General features: G+C 41.8%; 2 protein-coding genes across 2 annotated transcripts; one reads left to right on the forward strand and one right to left on the reverse strand.

Moving 5' to 3' along the window:
* Positions 1 to 6,319: 6,319 nt before the first annotated feature.
* Positions 6,320 to 7,501, reverse strand: LOC115966929. Its single transcript, XM_031086056.1, has 2 exons — positions 7,050 to 7,501; positions 6,320 to 6,716 (listed from the first exon to the last, which is right to left on the reverse strand). The coding sequence occupies exons 1-2, from the start codon at positions 7,499 to 7,501 to the stop codon at positions 6,320 to 6,322; spliced, it is 849 nt and encodes a 282-aa protein (XP_030941916.1).
* An 11,481-nt stretch (positions 7,502 to 18,982) lies between these two features.
* Positions 18,983 to 20,236, forward strand: LOC115969509 (nuclear intron maturase 3, mitochondrial-like). Its single transcript, XM_031089174.1, has one exon. The coding sequence runs from the start codon at positions 19,570 to 19,572 to the stop codon at positions 20,170 to 20,172; it is 603 nt and encodes a 200-aa protein (XP_030945034.1). The 5' UTR covers positions 18,983 to 19,569; the 3' UTR covers positions 20,173 to 20,236.
* Positions 20,237 to 22,973: the final 2,737 nt, after the last annotated feature.

Here is a 22,973-nt window from a genome sequence, read left to right on the forward strand (position 1 = left end):
AGAGAGCATATTAACTTTAATTTTTTCACCATAACACTTAGAAAATTACACGTTTAGATCGTTCCATTTATAAGGTAAATGTGTGGATGTATGCAACTCATAATTTTTTTTTTAGAAGAATGCAACTCATAAAATGAATGATATGATTTACACATTCAAACAATACATTATATTTAAGGGCTTGGCTTATACCTACCGTACAATTATATTTAAGCAAATGTTTGGTACATTTCATAATGGCTTCTAAGCCCCTTAATCTTAGATTTTATTTCAAAATTTTAGTAGCCTATTTCTTTTGGTACCAAAAATTGGAAAAAAAATAAAAAAATAAAAAATCACGGAGTGCAATAATTTGGAATTTGCTTTACTGGGTATATTCCTTTAAAAAAGAGAATAGTCTATATAATAATAAACTTTTAAATTTTGATAGCTTGGAGTGTAATATTATTTTGAATAGAATAAAGAAAAAAAATGAAATCTAATAGTTCATTTGTCAAAATTCATATATAATAAAAAGATATTGAAAGGAATTTTAGCCATTAGCTACAATCAAATTAGTAGCAAAACTTTATTGTTTTGAAAATATACTCTAGATGTCTCTCATTATTTATCCCAAATTGTATCACCATACTTCTGGTAGAATGCTATACATATATGTAGGGACTGGGTTCGAACAATTCTACTGTTGGAAGAATGGTCTCAAACCTAACAAGCCCAATACAATAAATTTGTAGAGAATGAGTTTAAGAACTAGGTCTTAGTTTGGACTATAACAACTAGGCACGGTTACATGTGGGCTGAATAACAAGGACATGGGTTAAAGCATGAAATTTTGTTATCCTTCTTCTTCTTCCTTTAGTACTAGGTTACAGAGGTTTCCAAGATCAAACAGACTACTATCATCTTCTCCTTTTTCTCTCCTCTTGCTCTTTTTTCGTGATCCTGATTCTTGAAGGGTCTCTCACATTATATATTTTTTTTCAGTCAATCTTGACCCTCCACCTGTTGATCATGCAAGTCATTACTCGAGTGCTCGTCCCATCAACCACCTTCCCAAACCCTCTGTGAGTTGCGAAAACCAAGACTGCACTGTTCAGGGGTCATTTCCTCATTAATGCGGCCAGAACGTTAGTTGGGTGCATTCAATGCGGAGGTGACAGTTTCTTCTTGAATTGCTCCTACACCATATGTCCATGGGTATCCTACTGTACTTGTCCTTTTCCTGGGGGCGCTCTGGGAGGCTGCCTTTACCGGCATGCTATTCTTTCCTCCTGGGATTTGGGATGCCGAGAACAGGATCGTCCTCGGCAACGTTTCTAGGCTATTTGGGCTTTCTTTGTTTGTTCTCGGCCATTTCTCCCTCCTCGACATGGGTCTTGGGCTCTGTATAAAATGGGCCAGGGTTGTCAAATTCCTTGGCCCCACAATAGCCCCTCAAAATCTTGCTGTCCGGCTCCTCGGACGGAGAGGAGGGTTTTGGTGACATTGGGCCTTTGTCATGGCTTGTCAAGTCTTGTCCTCCATCAATGCCAGAGTCTCTTCGTTTGCCTAAGACACGTTCCTGGCACCTTGGTATGTGAAGTGTGTCTTCATTAAATTCTGGCAGCTTTGTGCTCCCTACGTTCAACGGTGCAATGGTGATCTAACGGTGGTGATTTCCTTACCTTTATGGGCAGGAAAACCCGCACAGTTACTTTTAATGGGAGGTATAAATACTCATTTTGAACTGATTTGTCTCTTTACCTTTGCACTTAAGAGTTCTCGCGCACATATCCTGAGTTCAGTCAAACTTCCAGCCAAACTCAAGTCTCTTTCCAGCATAAAAAGCTTGTCCGAGGAGCTTTTCCTCATTTCTGTAAGTTTTCTTCTCTCCCTAACTCGCGTTTTCTCTCTTCTAAGTTTCTTTTCCTCTTACCCCTCTCCCTCCTTCGTCTTTCCCTGAGTCTTTTTAGCTGTTTCTAGGGATGGGTAAATTAAAAAAGTTGGTTGAGACTGAAGAGGCTATGGAAAAATTCATCGCCGATTATAGGATACCCCCCAATGTAGGTTTGAGGTATTGTGAGGAAGGGGAATGACATTTCAGGAGAAACAAGGGCGAAGTGGTGATTCCCTTAATCGCCTTTATAGAAGGTGGTGTGAGAATCCCCATGGGGCCAGTAATGAAGGATTACCTTAGGCATTTCCGATTAGCTCCCACCCAGTGCGCTGCTAATGTGTTTAGGATCCTAGGTTGTGTGGATGTTTTAAACGAGAAAATAGGGCTAAGATTAACCTATCACGATGTAAATTGGTGCTACAACCTCCAACTCCTGAAGGGCAAATCCTACTATATGAAGATGAGAGACGATAAGGTTCGGCTTATTCAGTGCCTCCCCGAGTCCAGCAAAGGGTTAAACAAGGATTTTCTCATTGTGTCTGGGGAGTGGCACGATGGCCTTCATTGCCCAACAGAGGAAGGGGAACCAGGTGGGGTATCGAGAGTAGGAGAAGGCTGATCTTCTGTGCCATCATGATTTGCACGGTTTGGTTACTAATATGAACATGTTTTCTTTTTGCAGATCCACACTCCTTTCAACGACACTTTCACCTGACCAACCGGGGAGATTTAGAGACTGTTCTCAAGGCAGCGGTTTTTGTAAACGAAGCTGACAACCAAGTCAGGGCCGCTCACAAGATCTTAGGGTACAATCCTATCCAGAAGTCATTCGCCGCCCCGAAGCACGTGATCAGAGCTAACGATCCTTGGCTTTAGAAAATCACTGTAGTAGAGCACGAATTTTTGATTCCCGAAGGATCTCCTGTCCCAGAAGGCGTCCCGTTGGCAGGCTCTTCTTCATCCCACCAAGCAGCGGAGGCCGAAGGTGATTTGAGTTTGTCCGAAGCAGGATTCGGTGTGTTCGACCAAGTTAGTCCGTCCGAGAATCCTTCTGGTGACTTGGGTGACCCCGATTTATCTGAGGTGGATCTCTTGTCAGTGGGGACATCTTTTCAGGCGGAGATGGGCTTTAAGAAAAAGCCCCCAACCAGCCTGTTTAACCTGATTGAGGCCTAGCCGGGGAAGGATGCACTAGGGAAGTCACAATCCAAGCAGCTTCCCCCTCCTCCACCACAGCCTCAAGCTATTTAGACCAGGTCTTCTCCCTCCCGATCGCAGCCACCATTTCCCCGATCCAAACTTCCTACTCCTCCCCAATTGACTCTGCCTCCTCGGCCTGAGCCCACAGACCCAAAGAGGAAGAGGAGTTCCAAGGGTAAAGAACCAATAGATGGGGGGAAGTCTCACTCCTCTCAAGAGGAAGATGAAGCCTCGCGAGCTTAAAAGCAATTAAAGATTGGGCATCAAGGCCAGGGAAAATAGGTCGATGCCTATTCTGTGCCCCAGGCTTGGCTTCATGCCCCAATGCTTCATGGAGAGCCGCTGATGGACAACGCTTCCTTAAGGGACTTCCAAGGCGGCGAAGGCACTTATGTGGCCAACGCGTTGGAGAGGACCCTGCTGCTCCCTACTGATATGGCCGAGTTGAAGCATCTTCCCCCTCCTCCACCACAGCCTCAAGCTGTTTAGACCAGGTCTTCTCTCTCCCGATTGTAGCCACCAATTCCCCGATCTAAACTTCCTACTCCTCCCCAATTGACTCTGCCTCCTCGGCCTGAGCCCACAGACCCAAAGAGGAAGAGGAGTTCCAAGGGTAAAGAACCAATGGATGGGGGGAAGTCTCACTCCTCTCAAGAGGAAGATGAAGCATCGCGGGCTCAAAAGCAATTAAAGATTGGGCATCAAGGCCAGGGAAAAGAGGTCGATGCCTATTCTGTGCTCCAGGCTTGGCTTCATGCCCCAATGCTTCATGGAGAGCCGTTGATGGACAACGCTTCCTTAAGGGACTTCCAAGGCGGCGAAGGCACTTATGTGGCCAACACGTTGGAGAGGACCCTGCTGCTCCCTACTGATATGGTCGAGTTGAAGCATCTGAGGAGGCAAGAGGTCTTCCTCAACATTAAGAGGTATTTGGGCATGGTAAGGTTTCTTACACTTGTGACTCCGTTGATTTATGCTCCTTGATTTCCCATTTGTCGTGTGTTTATTCCAATTGGCAGGTCGTCCAGGCCACTTATAGGCTAGAGGATGAGGCTAAGGAGCAGAGCAAGTCCCTGGAGCTTGAACGTAACAAGCTCGTGGACGCTGTACGGACCCTCAAAAACTCCGAGGTTGACCTCGCTAAGGCCAAGGAGGAGCTGAAGGATATGACCAGGGCCAGGGATAGTGCCGAATCAGGCCTAGCCAGCGCCTAGAGGCAGGCCGAGAGCCAGACAAAGCGCCTACTTGAAACTATAGATCAGCTGAAGATTACTAAGGAGCAAATCGTTGATCTAAAGAAGAAACTGGTTGAGGCGGAGGGAGCCAAAAACGTTGCGGAGTGGGCCAGGGACGAAGCTCTGAGGGCTAAGACGGAGGCTGAATTCGCCAGGACGGAGGCCGAGAGCTCCAAGGAGAAAGCCAAGGAAGAGGCTTATGACTCGGGGGTGGCTGAGACTCAGGCCATTCTCAAGGCTCAAATCCTTGGAGTATGCAGGCTTTACTGCTCCCAGGTCTGGAATGAAGCCCTCAAACAAGCTGGGGTTGAGGCTTCATCAGACCTGTGGAAGGTGGAGAAGGTATACTACCCTCCGGTCATCCGTGAGACCATCCCTGCCAGCTTCGAGGCTGTGAGTGCTCCAGAGGAGGCTGAGGTTGCTCTGGCCGTGTCCACTCCTGACAAGCTAGCCGAGGGGGGCAAGCTTCTTGGGGTGATTGAAACACATGAAAGTTCGAATCCTGAAGCACCCCAAGAGGCTGCCGAGTCTATAGTCAGTGTTCAAGCCTCTCATGCCGAAGAGCCAGCTCTCTTAGTTCAGCCCCTTCAGACCATTCCCCTGGCTGATGTCTCCAAGGGTCCTGAGGTTAATCCTGCTCAGCTCCCTAAGGAAGGGGCCAAAATAAAGTCGAAGAAGTAGGGGATCCAGCCAATTTTTGTATCAGCTTTAATTTAGTTTTTTTTTTAGTTAGTGCTTTTTTGTTTTAAGGACCTCGGAATTGCTGTAATTAAAATCTTTTGACTACATCTGTTTATTGCTATTACTACTATTGTTATTACTGTGAACCTTGTGCCTTGTAAATTGGTTATTCTAAGCAGCTTTACAACCCTAATCATCAAAAAATTGAAATAAGTGATTGGTAATAAAACATTACCATTCGTCCATGAATCGCTTGACACAAGGCATGAGGGAAGGTGAACTTTAATTTGACAGAAAATGATTCTACCAATTTAAACTTTAAGCTCCATATACACACTATTGCTGCCGGGCGTACTTATCGTAATTGAAATTTAAACTTTAAGTTCTAACTCACCGGCATTAAGGGGACACTTAGTTTATGTCTTCCCACATTTTTAAGGGGGCAGGGGTCGAGCCCATGATCCGAGGTACTGAGCGTGCACTTAGGCCATATCCACAACTTTTACGAATCTCGAAGTAGCTAGTTTCCCCATAGGTTTGAGTCCGAGAATCATGCAAGACCTTGGTTCTGTCTAATACTTAGGTTTTTCTTGAAGTAGCTAGTTTCCCCATAGGTTTGAGTCCGAGGACCATGCAAAACCTTGGTTCTGTCTAGTACTTAGGTTTTCCTCGAAGTAGCTAGTTTCCTCATAGGTTTGAGTCCGAGGACCATACAAGATCTTGGTTCTGTCTAGTACTTAGGTTTTTCTTGAAGTAACTAGTTTCCCCATAGGTTTGAGTCCAAGGACCATGCAAGACCTTGGTTCTGTCTAGTACTTAGGTTTTCCTCGAAGTAGCTAGTTTCCCCATAGGTTTGAGTCCGAGGACCATGCAGGACCTTGGTTCTGTCTAGTACTTAGGTTTTTCTTGAAGTAGCTAGTTTCCCCATAGGTTTGAGTTCGAGGACCATGCAAGACCTTGGTTCTGTCTAGTACTTAGACGGTTGCCAGAATGCAAGACATATAATCAGGATAGACTTAAAATTTGAACTGGATAAATGCTTTTATTAATAATAATACCTTCTCAGGTTATTTACATTCCATGGACGAGGTACAACTTTTTCATCTAAGTCTTCTAGGTAGTATGCTCCTATTCTTGCTACTGAAGTAATTCGGTATGGTCCTTCCCAATTGGGTCCAAGCTTTCCTCAGGATGGATTCTTGGCAGCACCCATAACTTTTCTCAATACTAAGTCTCCTGGTGCTAGCGGTCTAAGCTTTACGTTGGCATCATATCCCTGTTTGAGCTTCTGGTGGTAATAGGCCAACTGGATCATTGCCTTTTCTCTTCATTCGTTGATCAGATCTAGGTTCTTCCCCAGTAGTTCGTCATTATTGTCCGGGGTGAAGGAGCTCGTCCTCAGCATTGAGACGTTTACCTCTAGAGGGATAACAGCCTTGGCCCCATAGGTCATGGCGAAAGGTGTCTCCCCTGTTGACCACCGTGGTGTAGTCCGATAGGTCCATAAGATGTGTGGCAGCTCTTCTACCCACCTTCCCTTGGCGTCATCCAGTCTCTTCTTAAGCCCGTTGACTATGACTTTATTGACAGCCTCGGCTTGCCTATTTCCTTGAGGATAAGCTGGAGTTGAGTACCTGTTGGTGATTCCTAGCTTGCAGCAGTATCTTCTGAAGGCCTTGCTGTCAAACTGGAGTCCATTATCTGAAATGAGGGTGCGAGGGACCCTGAATCGTGTAATAATGTTTCTCCAGATGAATTTCTTAGCATCCACATCTCTAATGTTTGCCAAGGGCTCGGCCTCGATCCATTTGGTGAAGTAATCTGTGTCGACCAGTAGATATCTTTTATTCCCTACTGCCTTTGGGAAAGAGCCTACAATATCTAGGCCCCACTGGGCGAACGGCTATGGACTGGACAGAGGGTTGAGGGTCCCGCCTGGCTGATGGATACTTGGGGCGAACCTTTGGCACTGGTCACACTTTTTAACATATTCCAGGGCTTCCTTCTGCATCCTCAGCCACCAATATCCCTGGGTAATGGCTCAGTGCGACAGAGACCTTCCTCCCGTGTGACTCCCGCAAATCCCTTCATGCAGCTCTTCAAGCAGTAGTTCTGATGCCTCAGGGTGGACACACAGTAAATATGGCCCGGAATAGGAACGCTTGTACAATTTGTGGTCCTCGGACAACCAGAACCGAGGAGCTTTTCTTCGTATTTTTTCAGCCTCCAATTTTTCCTCGGGCAATATGTCATCTTTGAGGAACTTCACCATAGGGTCCATCCAGCTAGGGCCCACTATAACCTCATGGATATGGGCCATGCCTTTGGCTACTTCATTCGCTCTATCCAGATGCTCGACGAGAATAATTCGAGGCAGATCCCCTGCCGAGGAGGTGGCAAGCGTGGCCAGTGAATCTGCATGAGTGTTTCCACTTCTGGAGACGTGCAACAAGCTGAAAAGATCGAAACTCGACTGCAAGCGTTTGACTTGGCTTAAGTACTCTTGCATCCTTGCATCTCTGGCCTCTAATTCTCCCTTCACCTAGTCCACTACTAGTCTCGAGTCCGAAAACATCTCCATTGCTTTTCCTCCCATTTTCTGCATCATGGCAATTCCTTATAGCAAGGCCTCATACTCGGCTTTGTTGTTCGTGGCCGAGAACCCAAGTCTCAGGGATTTCTCTATGATGGTTTTCTCAGGGGATATTAGAACTAGCCCCACTTTGGACCCCCTTTAATTTGCTGCGCCATCAACATACAACTTCCAACATGGGGGTCTAGGCGTAGAGATTACTCCAACCGATTTTCCATCCATGTTCCGCTCCTTTGCTACTATTTTTACTGGTGGTTCAGTAAATTCGGCCACCAGGTCAGCCAGGACCTAGCCCTTTATAAAGGTCCGAGGCATGTATTTGATGTCAAAAGCTCCTAGAATTGTGCTCCATATGGCAATCCTTCCAGTGTAATCGGCGGTTCGAAGCACAAACTTCAAAGGTAGTTGAGTTAGTACAACCACTGTGTGGGTTTGGAAATAATGGGGAAGCTTTTGCGTGGTGTGGACCACAGCCAGTATGGCCTTCTCCAGGGGTAAGTATCTAATCTCAGCCTCATGCAACGACTTGCTTACGTAATAGACTGGCTTTTGAAGGCCATTGTCATCCCGTATTAGCACCAAGCTCACAGCATGGGGGGCCACAGCAATATAGGCGTATGGGACTTCATCGACCTCAGGACTGGACACGATAGGTGGTTGGGACAGGTATTCCTTGAGTTGCTGGAAGGCCACAACATAGTCCTCAGACCACTCAAACCCCTTCCACTTGTTGATCAAGAGATAGAACGGTCTACATCTATCCGCTGACCTGGAAATGAATCGATTAAGGGCTGCGATCATCCCTGTAAGCTTTTGGACCTCCTTTGTGTTTTGTGGTGATTTTAAATCATTTATAGCCTTGATCTGGTCAGGGTTAACCTCGATTCCCCTATAAGTAACCATGTAGCCCGGAAACTTGCCTGATCCCACGCCAAATGAGCATTTGGAAGCATTTAGGCGTAGCTTATGCTTTCTTAAGACGCCAAAGGTGCTGCCGAGGTCCCCTAAATGCTCGGACACCACTTTACTCTTCACCACCATATCATCGACATAGATTTCGATGCTCTTGCCCAACTGTGGCTCGAACATTCTTGTCATCATCCGTTGATAAGTGGACCCTGCGTTCTTCAGACCGAATGACATTACCTTGTAGTGGTAATTCCCAATTGGTGCCACGAAGGCTGTTTTCTCCTGATCCTCCAGTGCTAGTGGTATTTGATGATAGCCTTGAAAGGTATCTAAGAAGCTTATTCGAGGATGGCCTGCTGTCGCGTCCACTAGCTGGTCTATCTGAGGCATAGGGAACGGGTCTTTTGGGAACGCTTTATTTAGGTCTGTGAAGTTCACACAAACCCGCCATTTCCCGCTTTTCTTCTTGACCACCACAGTGTTGGCCAGCCATTCGGGGTAAAAGACCTTTTTGATTGCCCCAGCACGCTTAAGCTTCGCCACTTCATCCCTAATCGCATCGGCATGCTTTCTTGACGGGCGACAGGGTTGTTGCTTATTGGGAGTGATGGTCGGGTTGACATTGAGATGATGATAGATGAAGGTTGGGTCAATCCGGGGGGCATCGCAGGCATCCCATGCAAATACATCAATATTTCTTTTAAGAAACTCAATCAGCTCCTCCTTCTCCTGAAAAGGCAACTGAGCCCCTACTCGAAAGAATTTCTTCGGGTCGCCGCCAATGACCACCTCTTTTAAATCCTCGCATTTCACCTCCTCGACAGTTGTGTCAGGGGGCGAAACCGGGGCCCTTGATTGCTATAAATTCTTCTCAGCAGAGGCCGAGGATTCCGCATCGAGCCGATGTGAGACGGCCGTTACCACACATTGCCTCGCCGTGGGTTGGCAACCACGGATTTTGAGAACTTGGTCCCCTGACGAGAATTTCATCTTCTGATGCAACGAGGAGGCAACAGCCCCTAAGGTATAGAGCCAGGGCCTACCGACGATGGTTGTATAGGGGGAGTAAGTGTCCACCACGATAAAGTTCACTTCCACTATTTCTGAGCCGGTTTGAATGGGCAGCCTAATCATGCCCTTTGGAATGACAAGCTTCCCGTCGAAGCTCATCAGAAGGGAGTTATAGGGCGTCAAATCTTCTGGTTTTAACTCCAGCCCCTTGTAGAGGTTAGGGTACATAACCTCGGCCGCACTGCCCCATCTACCATCACTCTTTTCACGTCGTAGTCCCCAATTTTGAGAGTGATCAACAGCGCATCGTCATGGGGTTGGATGGTTCCGATCTTGTCCTCTTCTGAAAAACTCAAGACGGGACGTAGGTCCATTCTGGCCCTCTTCGGCCCTGGCTGGGACTCCTCGGCAGGCAGTTGAGCCACCGATAACACTCGTGAGGGGCGCGTGCCTGTTCTTCCTAGTGCGGCCACGATCACATTGATCGTCCCTGCGAGTGGCCTTAGGGCAACATCCCTCTTGGCTTCTTGATGGGCCTGGACTTGATGACCACTGAAATGATGCAACAGGTGCTTCAACTTTCCTTCCCGGACCAGCTGGTCCAGGTAATTCTAGAGGTTCCTGCAGTTCTCCGTGGTATGTCCGTGGTCCTGGTGGTATTAGCAATAAAAGTTTTGATCGCGCCTCGAGGACTCTCCTGCCATCTTATTCGGCCACCTAAAGTATGGCTCGTTCTTGATTTTCTCCAACACCCGATGTACTGATTCTCGGAATACAGCATTGACAGTCTGTGTGTTGGTTGTTCCGGGTTGCCCTACAAAATCTCTCCTCAGGCAGTTGCTATTATACTAGTTCGACCTGAAATCCCTACTCTCCTAAGGGATAACCTTCTCTTTTCCTCTACCTTGCAACTGGTCTTCCTCTACTCGTTTATACTTATCGATCCGATCCATCAGTTGGCGCATACTGGTGGCAGGCTTGCCAATTAGAGACTTCCTCAAGTCGTGGTCGGCTAGGAGACTATTTTTGAAGTTGATAATGGCGACATCTTCAAAATTGTCTTCCATTTAATTGTACGTCTCCCAATATCTGTTTGAGTAGGCTTTTAGGGTTTCTCCATCATGCATGGAAAGCGACAACAAAGCACTCAAAGGCCGAAGAGCTCTGCTGTTTGAAACGAAGCGAGACCCAAAAGCTTAGGTCAGTTGCCTGTATGAATCTATGGAATTCGTCTTCAGGCCATTAAACCACCTCATCGCCACTGGTCCCAAACTAGATGGGAAGACCTTGCACATAAACGCCTTGTTTTTAGAATGGACATCCATCCTTTGGTTGAACTGGCTCATATGCTTCATAAGGTTTGTTTTACTGTTGTAAATGGCGAAGGTTGGCTGTCGGAACCGTCGAGGAAGTATGGCCTCTTCTATGTGATGCGTGAAAGGCGACTTGAAGAGTTAATCCAATGCCCTGCTCATGGCATCGTTTCCCAAGCCCCTAGGAGATGGGCTTCTGCGCCTACGCCTCCGGTAGTACTCTTCTTCATGAGAAAATGTCTCACTTGGGGGAGTCCTCGATCTTCGTCTATAGTCATCGTCACTTTCATCGTTAGAAGGCATGTTAGGCCTAGAACGAGATCGCCTTTGCTGTGCATGGTGCAGCTTTCTCTTCAAATCGTCTATCTCTTGTTGCATGGCCCGTTTATCGTTCTGTTTCTGAGACATATGGCTTCTAACTTTCCTTGGTTGTGGGGCCCGGTTGTTATTTTGTCTTTGAAGCACGTGGTTGCCCGCGCGAGAGTAGCTTTTGCTGGTTTGAGTGGTGTTTACGCTTCCCTCTCGAAACCTTCCATTCTCTTCATTTCGATCACGTTCGGGGTTAGGAAAGTTACCCTGTTGTTGGGATTTGGCTGGTTCGGGCCGATGGGAGCCTGCTTGATGAGGGCCTGATCCTACCATGCCTAATTGTTGCCCTTACTAACACACAAGTTCTTCCCACAGACGACGCTAATTGTAGGGATTGGGTTCAAACAATTCTACCGTTGGAAGAATGGTCTCAAGCCCAACAAGCCCAATACAATAAATTTGTAGAGAATGAGTTTAAGAACTAGGTCTTAGTTTGGACTATAACAACTAGGCACGGTTACATGTAGGCTGAATAACAAGGACATGGGTTAAAGCATGAAATTTTGTCCTCGGGCGTTTCGTCCGAGGGACTTAGTATCCTTCTTCTTCTTCCTTCAGTACTAGGTTACAGAGGTTTCCAAGATCAAACAAACTACTATTGTCTCTCTTTTTTCTCTCCTCTTGCTCTTTTTTCGTGATCCTGATTCTTGGAGGGCCTCTCACATTATATACTTCTTTTCAGTCGATCTTGACCCTCCACCTGTTGATCATGCAGGTCATTACTCGAGTACTCGTCCCATCAGCCACCTTCCCAAACCTTCTATGAGTTGCGGCAACCAAGGCCGCATTGTTCAGGGGTTATTTCCTCATTAATGCGGCCAGAACGTTAGTTGGGTGCATTCAATGCGGAGGTGACAGTTTCTCCTTGAATTGCTCCTACACCATACGTCCATGGGTATCTTACTGTACTTTTCCTTCTCCTGGGGGCGCTCTAGGAGGCTGCCTTTACTGGCATGCTATTCTTTCCTCCTGGGATTTGGGATGTCGAGAACGGGATTGTCCTTGGCAACGTTTCTAGGCTATTTGGGCTTTCTTTGTTCGTCCTCGGCCATTTCTCCCTCCTCGGCGTGGGTCTTGGGCTCAGTATAAAATGAGCCGGAGTTGTCAAATTCCTTGGCCCCACAATATATATATATAGCCAAAGTTTAGAGAAAATCCAATTAGATTTTAATTGAATTTTCAATTTTGCGCTACGTGTCTCATTTAATTTAAAATTTTGTGCCAAAAAAATTATTGAGTGTAAAAATCGAAGAGTCCAAATTCAATTAGATTTTAAATTAGATTTCAACTTGAGTCCAATTTTCTACCACATGTTCATCTAAGTTTTTTTATTTTTGTGGCAAGTGAATTATTGAATGCAAAAGCCGAAGAATTTAAAATCAATTAAATTTTAAATTTTATATATATATATATAGAGAGAGAGAGAGAGAGAGAGAGAGAGAGAGAGAGAGAGAGATTACACTTTACCCTCTGTGTTTTGCCCGAAAAACACTTTGCTTGTTTATGGTTTAAAAATTGACACTTTACCCACCAGAGGTAAACTCTGTTTGTCTTCCGTTATTCACATCTGTTAAAAATATGAGTAAATTTTTATTTTGCTATTCTTTTATATCTCTCTTCTCTCAAAATTAAAAAAAAAAAAAAAAAACCTAAAAAAATGAAGAAAAAAGAAGATTTAAAAGTTAGGTTTTGTAAAAAATTAAGAACAATCATAATATTATTCTTGTTAAAATTAAAAATACTGGGGGTGTTTGGTAGAGTAGTTTGAGAATTGTTGTTTGGAGCTTTTTGAAATACGTGTAGATGAAAAAGTGTGTAATGTTATTTAAAATGTGAAAATGTGAGTTTGAACTCACTCACCAAACAGGTCCTAGTATTGAGTAATGTTGTTGAGTTCCTCCTCTTACTTTTAATATCTTTTCCGCACACAAACACATCATTTCCTCCCCTTACTTTTCAATTTTCATAGGCTTTGCTGGTGTGGGATAGGTGCCAAAAAATCATTATTAGGTGCCACATTTCGTGAAGTGAACCATGCTCGCAGGCCACAGATCTAGGCTGGAAGGTTTTAAATAATTTTCTAAGTACGCAAAACATCTTTATATTACAACTATAGTGTAAGTTTGGATCCACGTCTGAGTTTTACTTTTGCGTTTTGCGTTTTTTTTTTTTCTACACGCGTTTCAGGGGATAAGCGCAACAGTAGAGTACTGTTCAGTACTGTTTGGCCTTGTTTTTTTTACTTTTCTGTCCATCAGTGGGTCCGTGCACTGTTCATGGACCCACAAATTTCATTTTTTATCAGTTTTTCATTAAAAATTGGTCCCACAGCACTATTCACACATTTAAAAATTATTTTGCTACAGTGTTTTCAGTTTTCAGTTTTCAGTTTCAGCAAAATAAGTTCAATCCAAACACACCCATACTGGACTGAAATCCAGAATTTTATTAGGAAGCCATTGTTTCGTACAGTACAATAATCAAGACATTAATGTGGAATTAATTTCTAATAATAAACGCTTGATATTCTTGGAGGAAGGACAATCGTACAATATAGACAGATTCTTCTGGCAACACGCAACAATTTAGTCTCTGTATCACCCAACAAAGGTACAAGATTAATGAAACAACGAATTTTTTGGAAGAAAAGTTTGAAAATCAGAACCCGCCCTTTCTGTTTTCCTTTCTGTATAGTAACTTTTTAGGAAAATTTTAGGTGAATAACATGTGTTTGAAGTTATTTAAGAGCTGTTTGGTACTGTTATTTAAACAACAGTTTACAGTGTTTAAACAACATTAACACTTCTGACATGTATTTCTATAACACTCAAGGGCGGAGGCATATATTGACTGGGGGGACAATGGCCCCCCCCCCCCCAAATTTTTTATTAAAATATATATATACACACAAATACTAATTTTAGCAATTTTATTCAATAAAATTACATTTTACCCTTCTTAACAATATCATTGATTCTTTTTAAAGTAATATTATAGACACAAACTTATCTACAACATTTTTACAAATATTTAAGGTACAAAGTCTTATTGGTTCGCATTTGGACCCACCACTTACATCCCTTTTTTTTTTTGGGTAATTAGGATAATTTCATAAACTTAAAAACATCAACAAAAGAGCATTGACGCTCATACAGTCCTAACAGCATCAAGGTTAATCAAAAGAGAAACATCAACTAGGGGGAAATGGAAAATTACAAAATCTTGAGAAAGTAAGGCGCCTCTTCTAACAAGAGTGTCGGCACACTTGTTTAACTCCCTATAACAATGCTGTATTCTAGCTCTTGGGATCTTCTGCAAACCTTCTTTACAGTCTACAATAACCACTTACATTACTTTTTTACTTGCCAATAATCACTTGCCATATAAGCAATTTGTAAAAGAATTTGTAGCTCTAGCATTTTTCTCATTTAAAGGCCATTAAAAAATTTATAGATTTAAAATCTAAAACAAAATATACAAGCCCAAAAAAATTAGCGCAATAACAAAAATTACCAATAGTAAAGTTAAAAATAATTAAGCATAATTAACCAATTTTACTCAAAACAAACAACCTTTACCTAGCAAAAGAAGCAGTAAAGCCAACCATAAGAGCTGCCCCACAACTTCAAGTCCCGGCTCCGTCCCTAGTAACATTCAAACACGTATTTTCACAATATTGAAAACTGAACAACAATACTTAAACATTGCTACCGAACGGGCTCTTAGTTATGTAAACTGTTTTTTTCTAGACTGTAAAAATTAATTCACAAAACACTAACACACTATTTCTTTGGACGCTTTGTTTTATTTTCGGTCAAAGTCAGTGCTTCAAATTTCAAAAAGGTTCAGCTTTAATCATTTGCTTTTTGACAAGTGAAACCAAATGCAGACTAAATTCAAACCAATGCTTCGAATTTCAAATAGGCTTGACTTTTTTTGTTGGAACTTGGAAGTGAGAAGCGGTTGGAACATGGAAGTAAGAAGCGGTGGACGCTTCATAAGAGGAGTGAAAAAGAAGGGCCTAGAACTTGAGTTTACTAAACTTGAGTTCCACACGGTTTTTATTTATTTATTTATTTTTTAAATCCACTTCAGATGACTACTGTAGGGATAAAGGGCCCAAAACCATAAGTTGGGCCTTGGTCTTTGTCCGAAGACATTGATAGGTCCGAGGAGGAGCAAATAGTTGTTACAAGTTCCCAGTTAAAGTCTCATAAGTGGGGAACGAATGAAAAGTGGTCCGAGGAGGAGCCCTTCCTCGGATATGATGAATATAGTTTAAAGTACGTACTCCAGCAAATAAAGTGATCCTCCAAGAAGCTCCAATGATAGTGACATGCCTTATGAATGTACGAAAAGGAAGGAAATCTAAAAATATCTAAGGGAAAGCTGCCACCACCGCATTAAATGCACTGCAGCTACTTTTCTGGTCGCATTTATGTGGAGAAAACTTCTGAACAGTGCTACCTTGGCTACCACAACTTACAGAATGCCAGAGAGGGTGTCTGATGGGACAGGTACTCAAGTAAGGGCTCGGATGATCGACAAGTGTAGGATGAGGATGGTCTAAAGGAGGATATATAATGTGAAAGGCTCTTCATGGAAGAGGAGGGCAAGAAATAGAGAGAAAAAAGACTGTAGCAATCTAAATTATCTTTGCATTCATTTGTGATTAATTTATACAAGGAGGACCTCCTCAGACTGAAAATATATTAAGATCAAATCTCTTATTTGTGTTTGACAGTCATTCAAATTAAACCTATCCATTGTTCAATTCATTAGGACCTAGTTCTTCAACCCACTTTCTACAAATTTATTGTATTGGGCTCATTGGGCCAACATCCCATACGTTTTGGGCTTGGACTGAAAATCGAGACCCTACAACTATCAATTGGAACTCGAGTTTGCCAAACTCGATTTTGGGTTGGTTTGATAAACTCGAGTTCAAAAAACAATCTACATAACTAAATTATTTCAAATGCATGTTATTCATCTAAAATTTTCCTTAAAAGTTACTATTCAACAAATTTTGGAACTCGAGTTTGCCAAACTCGATTTTGGGTTGGTTTGATAAACTCGAGTTCAAAAAATAATCTACATAACTAAATTACTTCAAACGCATGTTATTCACCTAAAATTTTCCTTAAAGGATACTATTCAACAAATTTTGCCCAACTTTCATGGATGGGGGTAAAGTGTTTATTATTGGAGTGTTGCCACAAGAAAAACAGATAAATAAAACTTACCTTAGGTGGGTATAGTGTCAATTTTTAAACCATAGGTAGGCAAAGTGTTTTTCAGGCAAACCACAGGTGGGCAAAGTATAATTTTCCCTATATATATAATGAGAAAATATTACATATATTAAAAATGTATGATTTAAAAAAGAAGAAGTGTAAGCTAATACTAGGTATAATTTGAACCTCTATTCAACAAATTGTGCCCAATTTTCATGGATGGGGGTAAAGTGTTTATTATTGAAGTGTTGCCACAAGAAAAACAGATAAATAAAACTTACCTTAGATGGGTAAAGTGTCAATTTTTAAACCATAGGTAGGCAAAGTGTTTTTCAGGCAAACTACAGGTGGGCAAAGTATAATTTTCCCTATATATAACGAGAAACTATTACATATATTAAAAGTGTATGATTTTAAAAAAAAGTGTAAGCTAATATTAGGTATAATTTGAACCTCTTTTTCAAAAAATATATAATTTGAACCATATAATTGTCCTTTCAAAAAAAAAAAAAAACCATATAATTGTGATTGTTTTTAATTTTTAATTGTACCCGTGCATATACATGAGGCTATACACTAATTTTCATAAATAGAAAATGTACAATTTTCATAAATAGAAAAGGTAGGATGCCTTTCTCGTGAGGGAAAGAATTGAGGGTTTGGGAATTAGCAAGCTATTCGTGTGGTTAGGGATGTGTTTGAGACTAAAATATTAGTACACCTACCAGCTAACAATTATACCATTCATTTATGGTTAAAATAATATCAATTTCTAATAAGAGAGCATATTAACTTTAATTTTTTCACCATACCGCTTAGAAAATTACACGTTTAGACCGTTCCATTTATGAGGTAAATGTGTGGATGTATGCAACTCATAAATTTATTATTATTATTTTTTGGAAGAATGCAAAGGTGAAAATAGCCAAATACCACATTTTGGCAAAATTTGTGGCAAACTAGCACAATTTCAGAAAATATTTAGCAATCTATCACTTTTTTAGTACTTGAGTTCTTAGTGAGTCGTCAGCGTGGCACTGTTGATCTGGAATTTGTATAATTTAAAAAAATAATGTGGTACTTGATATTATTGAAATCGAGTATCTCTTTATAATACTCGAACTTAGTGTAGTCAAGTACCTTGTTGTTGTTGTTGTTGTTTTTTTTTTTTTTTACTACTTTTTGTTTCTGTTGGAATGACTTGAATAGTCAAACTTAGTGGCTTGACATTAGCCAACAAACTATTAAATGGCTTGCATACCCATGTTAGGAAGATGCATGATATTCAAGAAGTTTCATGCGTGAAGAAATGTAAGAGCTTGCATTAAATGTTCTTCATGAATTGTCAAAGAAGATGGCCAGGAACCATACCCACAAGCCCCAAAAAAAAGAAGAAAAAAAACAAGGTACTCGATTGTATAAAGTTCGAGTACCACATTATTTTTTTTAATTACACAAATTTCAGGTCAGTAGTGCCACGCTGATGACTCACTAAGAACTCTAGTTCACTGAACTCGAGTATTGTTTAGAACTCTATTTTGTAAAACTCGAGTACTAAAAAAGTGGTAAATTACTAAATATTTCTGAAATAGTACTAGTTTGTTACAAATTTTGCCAAAACGTAATATTTGACTATTTTAACCACTTTTTTTATCAGCTAAAAGTTCTTTTCATTACACATTACTTTTTTAACATTTACGTTGGTTTTTGAACAGTAGAGACTAGAGAGTTTATTTATAAAACCAATATAAAAACGTAATTTAAAAAACAAATAAAAAAGTTTGCTATTTGGGAAAATCTGGCCAGCTACTATCTCCAATTTCGAACTCAGGCACAATTTCAAAATCCAAAACTTCCACTTCTCTCTTCTTAGTTCTCATTGTCTCAATGCTTATTCACCTCAGAAGAATAAAGCCACTTGAATTCAGCCCTCCAAGCCTTAGTTCTCACCCAATACTCTCAAGGCAAGTTCTCCAACCTTGTCTCAAACGTCATCGCTTTGCCCAGTGTCCTCTTCACTGCCTGCCAGAACATCACCACTCCACAACCCAACAATGGTTTCAGGCTCAGCTCCCTTGACTGACTCGCAGTCCCTTCTCCACTCAGTCTCAAAGTGATTCGACATCGAAGAAATGGGCAGTCAGCTCTGCGACAATCGGTTCGATATTGAGGCTTGTTGTGTCACAATGCTACCCTCAAGAAAGAAAGTTGAGTCCTTGGTCTTGCCCAACTTGAAACTAAAGGTTTTGATTGAAACTATTAGGTTGGTATTGGAAATTGTGTATGATGAGCAGTTTGTAACTTTTTCTTAAGGTGGGCGTGTCGGTATGGGACGCCACACCGCCACTAGGTACCTTAAGAACTCGGTAGAGAATCCTAGTTGGTGGTTTAGTGTCTCATTTGATAGAGAAAGGTTTGATGTTGTGTTTATTTATTGAAGAGAAAATAAAAGATGGTTCTTTGATTGGTTTAATAAAGAGGTTGTTTGAGTGTGAGGTGGTGAGAATTGAATTGGGTGGTTGTTACTTAGGAAGGGGGTTTCCTCAAGAAAGCTTTGATTAATATTTATTTTAATGGGTTTGATAAATAAATTCAAGATACGCGCCTTCAGAAATTTCAGGAGAATCCAAAGTTTAAATCGGAGCAGCTTGTTTGGATGTCTGGCCTGTTTTATAAGCCAGTGAAGACGTATGTGGTCAGCTATTTGGATGAATATTAGTGATAACGTCGGGGTCGAAGATGTTGACCTTGGACTTTGAGAATTGGGTTTTGAAATATTTAGAAGGTAGGTTAGTTTTGAGGGTTGATAAAATGAAAACGGCAATACATAGTGTAGTATCTGAGAACTTTAGTTATCTAAGAATGGAACTACAAGCGATTCCACCTTTAGTTTTGCATCCTCCCATGACGGAGAAAATACTGGGGATGAAGATATTGCAGCATGTTTTTAAGAAGTTGAAGCAAAGTGATGGGTCTAAATTTGACTTTCAAATTGAAAATGAGGTTTGAGAAATCTTCAGAACTTGGACTGATGAAGTTGTCCAAGATTTCTTGGAAGAGCGTTGGGAGTGGCATCAGATGCTTACAGCAAGCGATTTTCTTTCTTTAAGGCACATTAGAGATCAATTACCCCAAGATCTGGTTGATGCTTATGATAAGTTCCAACTTCCAAGAGCAAGTTGACAAGTATTTGAGTCCAGTCCAAGCTAGAAAGGCATTAGAGAAAGAAGAAAGGATAGTGGAGGAGGAAGAGGAACGGAAATATGCCAAGAGCACGGTTGAGGATTTGACGAGGCTGTGTATGAAAGTTGATGCACCAATAGAACTTGTCAGGAAGGCAGTCAAGATGGTTGGTTTTACAAATAACATGGGTCGCCCTGGATCGATGAAGTTACTCATTGCTCTTGAAGATACTGATATTATCAAGTGGTATGCAGGTGTAGGGAGAAGGTGGCTTGATTTCTTCTGCTGCTGTCACAACTTCAAGATGGTTAAAACTGTAGTAACTTATCACTTGAGGTTCTCTTGCATTTTGACACTAGCAGAGAAGCATGAATCAACCAAGCGTGAAGCCATAAAGCATTACACTAAAGATTTGAAGGTCTCTGATTTTAAAGGAAATGAAGAAGTGTACTTCCCCACAGAAAGAGAGGTTAAAATGATGGGAGATCAAAATATTTCGGATCCAAGGCATGTTGATGGGGCTTTATCTTTGGCTTTGATCAGGTTGGCTTCTGATGAGCCTTAATGTTCTTGATCGGTCATTTCTATGACAAAATGGATACTGTTTATTATCGGGTACGGTTACTACAGAACGGTTTGAATGTGAATCCATCTGTTGAGGACAAATGGGTCCTAGGGATGGGTGCAATTCATGAAAGTCTCAATCGGAAATGCCTCCTCTGTTCTTGTCACAAAAACGATTTATATATGGGGAATATCACCCCGCAAGACATTGATTGCACTGCGTTTGTGGATGTGGACTGAATGTTGCATGTTCTGCTGCAGTTTTCTACATAATTGGCATTGGTTCTGGTGGTTGCTATGTTGAAGTGGGCCATGTGTGGCTTGAATTGCCACAAGCCCACATCCACTTTAAGTCGGTCACTGTTAACCGAATGCAACTAGGAATAGTAATTCCTAAACAGCCGGCTTGACCTTAATATATATATATATATATATATATATTATATTAGGTTTTGAAAAGTAGTGCAGCTGTGAGAACACATATAGAGAAATATTCCAATTAACCTAGTGAGCAAGCCGCATGAGAGAAAATAGAGAAAAGAGAGGCAGTCAGCTTCTATTCTTATTTTTTTTGTGAGAGAGTGCTAGGGTGTAATTGGGATTTGGGTTTCTTGAGAGTGTTCTTGTGCACTATTATATTTTCCCTGATAATAGTGAAATCCCTGCAACTCCGTGGACGTAGGCAAATTGCCGAACCACGTAAATATTGTCTTGTGCGTGTGATTATTTTCTTTGACATGTGTTTTCTCTATTTGTTTTGTTTCTCACAGGTTAGGAATTTTTGGTTAAATTCCCTACAACTGGTATCAGAGCCTAAGGTTAGGTTTAAGTGAGAGCAATGGCAGAGGAAGCAGGAAAGGCGTCTGGAATAGAAAAGTTTGATGGCACAGACTTTGGATTTTGGAGGATGCAAATCGAGGATTACCTTTATGGGAGGAAGTTGCATCTACCGCTTCTAGGGGAAAAACCTGAGGCTATGAAGGCTGAGGAATGGGCTCTTCTTGACAGACAGGTATTGGGAGTTATTAGGTTAACTCTGTCTAGGTCTGTTGCACACAATGTTGTAAAGGAGAAGACCACAGCAGATCTGATGAAGGCTTTGTCTGGTATGTATGAAAAGCCGTCAGCAAACAATAAAGTGCACTTGATGAAGAAACTGTTCAATCTGAAGATGGCAGAGAATGCATCAGTAGCACAACATCTGAATGAATTTAACACTATCACAAATCAATTGTCGTCTGTAGAAATTGATTTTGATGATGAGATTCGTGCTTTGATCGTCTTGGCTTCTTTGCCAAACAGTTGGGAGGCAATGAGGATGGCAGTAAGCAATTCTACAGGAAAAGAAAAGCTCAAGTACAATGATATACGAGATTTAATTCTGGCTGAGGAGATTCACCGAAGAGATGCATGCGAAACCTCAAGATCTGGTTCTGCCCTAAACCTTGAGACAAGAGGCAGAGGTAATAACAGAAATTCAAATCGGGGCAGATCAAAATCCAGAAATTCTAATCGGAACAGAAGTAAATCTAGATCAGGCCAACAAGTACAATGCTGGAATTGTGGGAAAACAGGTCACTTTAGGAATCAATGCAAAAGTCCTAAGAAGAAGAATGAAGATGATTCTGCTAATGCTGTAACAGAAGAGGTACAGGATGCATTACTTCTTGCAGTAGACAGTCCACTTGATGATTGGGTTTTGGATTCAGGAGCTTCGTTTCATACCACTCCACACCGAGAAATCATACAGAATTATGTTGTAGGTGATTTTGGTAAGGTGTATTTGGCTGATGGCTCAGCCTTAGATGTTGTGGGCATGGGAGATGTTCGAATATTGTTGCCTAATGGGTCTGTTTGGTTACTGGAGAAGATTCGACATATTCCTGACCTGAGGAGGAATCTGATTTCTGTTGGACAACTTGATGATGAAAGTCATGCAATACTATTTGTTGGTGGTACTTGGAAGGTTACAAAGGGAGCTAGGGTATTGGCTCGTGGAAAGAAAACTGGTACTCTGTACATGACCTCAAGTCCAAGAGACACAATTGCAGTTGCTGATGCAAGTACTGATACAAGCCTATGGCACCGAAGACTTAGTCACATGAGTGAGAAAGGGATGAAGATGCTACTGTCAAAAGGAAAATTATCAGAATTGAAGTCCATTGATTTTGACATGTGTGAAAGTTGCATCTTAGGAAAGCAGAAAAAGGTGAGCGTCTTGAAAACTGGCAGGACACCGAAGGCTGAAAAATTGGAGTTAGTACACACTGATTTGTGGGGGTCTTCTCCGGTTGCATCCCTTGGAGGTTCAAGGTATTACATCACTTTTATTGATGACTCAAGCAGAAAGGTATGGGTTTATTTTCTGAAAAATAAATCTGATGTATTTGAAACCTTTAAGAAGTGGAAGGCCATGGTTGAGACAGAAACATGTTTGAAAGTAAAATGTTTGAGGTCAGATAATGGAGGAGAGTACATAGATGGAGGGTTCGGTGAGTATTGTGCTGCACAGGGAATTAGGATGGAGAAGACCATCCTGGGACACCACAGCAGAATGGTGTGGCTGAGCGCATGAACAGAACTCTCAATGAGCGTGCTAGGAGTATGAGGTTGCATGCTGGACTACCAAAAACTTTTTGGGCTGATGCTGTTAGCACTGCAGCTTACCTGATAAACCGAGGACCTTCAGTTCCCATGGAGTTCAGACTTCCTGAGGAGGTTTGGAGCGGTAAAGAGGTAAAGTTTTCACACTTAAAAGTTTTTGGTTGTGTTTCTTATGTTCATATTGATTCTGATGCTCGT

Source organism: Quercus lobata, chromosome 11, assembly GCF_001633185.2.
Source record: "Quercus lobata isolate SW786 chromosome 11, ValleyOak3.0 Primary Assembly, whole genome shotgun sequence".
Classification (NCBI taxonomy): Eukaryota; Viridiplantae; Streptophyta; class Magnoliopsida; order Fagales; family Fagaceae; genus Quercus; species Quercus lobata.

What these genes read in the sequence shown, in the direction of transcription:
- LOC115969509 (XM_031089174.1), top strand. Translation starts at nt 19,570, where the DNA reads ATGCTTATGATAAGTTCCAACTTCCAAGAGCAAGTTGACAAGTATTTG.
- LOC115966929 (XM_031086056.1), bottom strand. Translation starts at nt 7,501, where the DNA reads ATGCAAGAGTACTTAAGCCAAGTCAAACGCTTGCAGTCGAGTTTCGAT. An exon ending in GGGAGTCACACGGGAGGAAG is followed by an intron (nt 6,717 to 7,049) that starts GTCTCTGTCGCA and finishes TACACGATTCAG; the next exon opens with GGTCCCTCGCACCCTCATTT.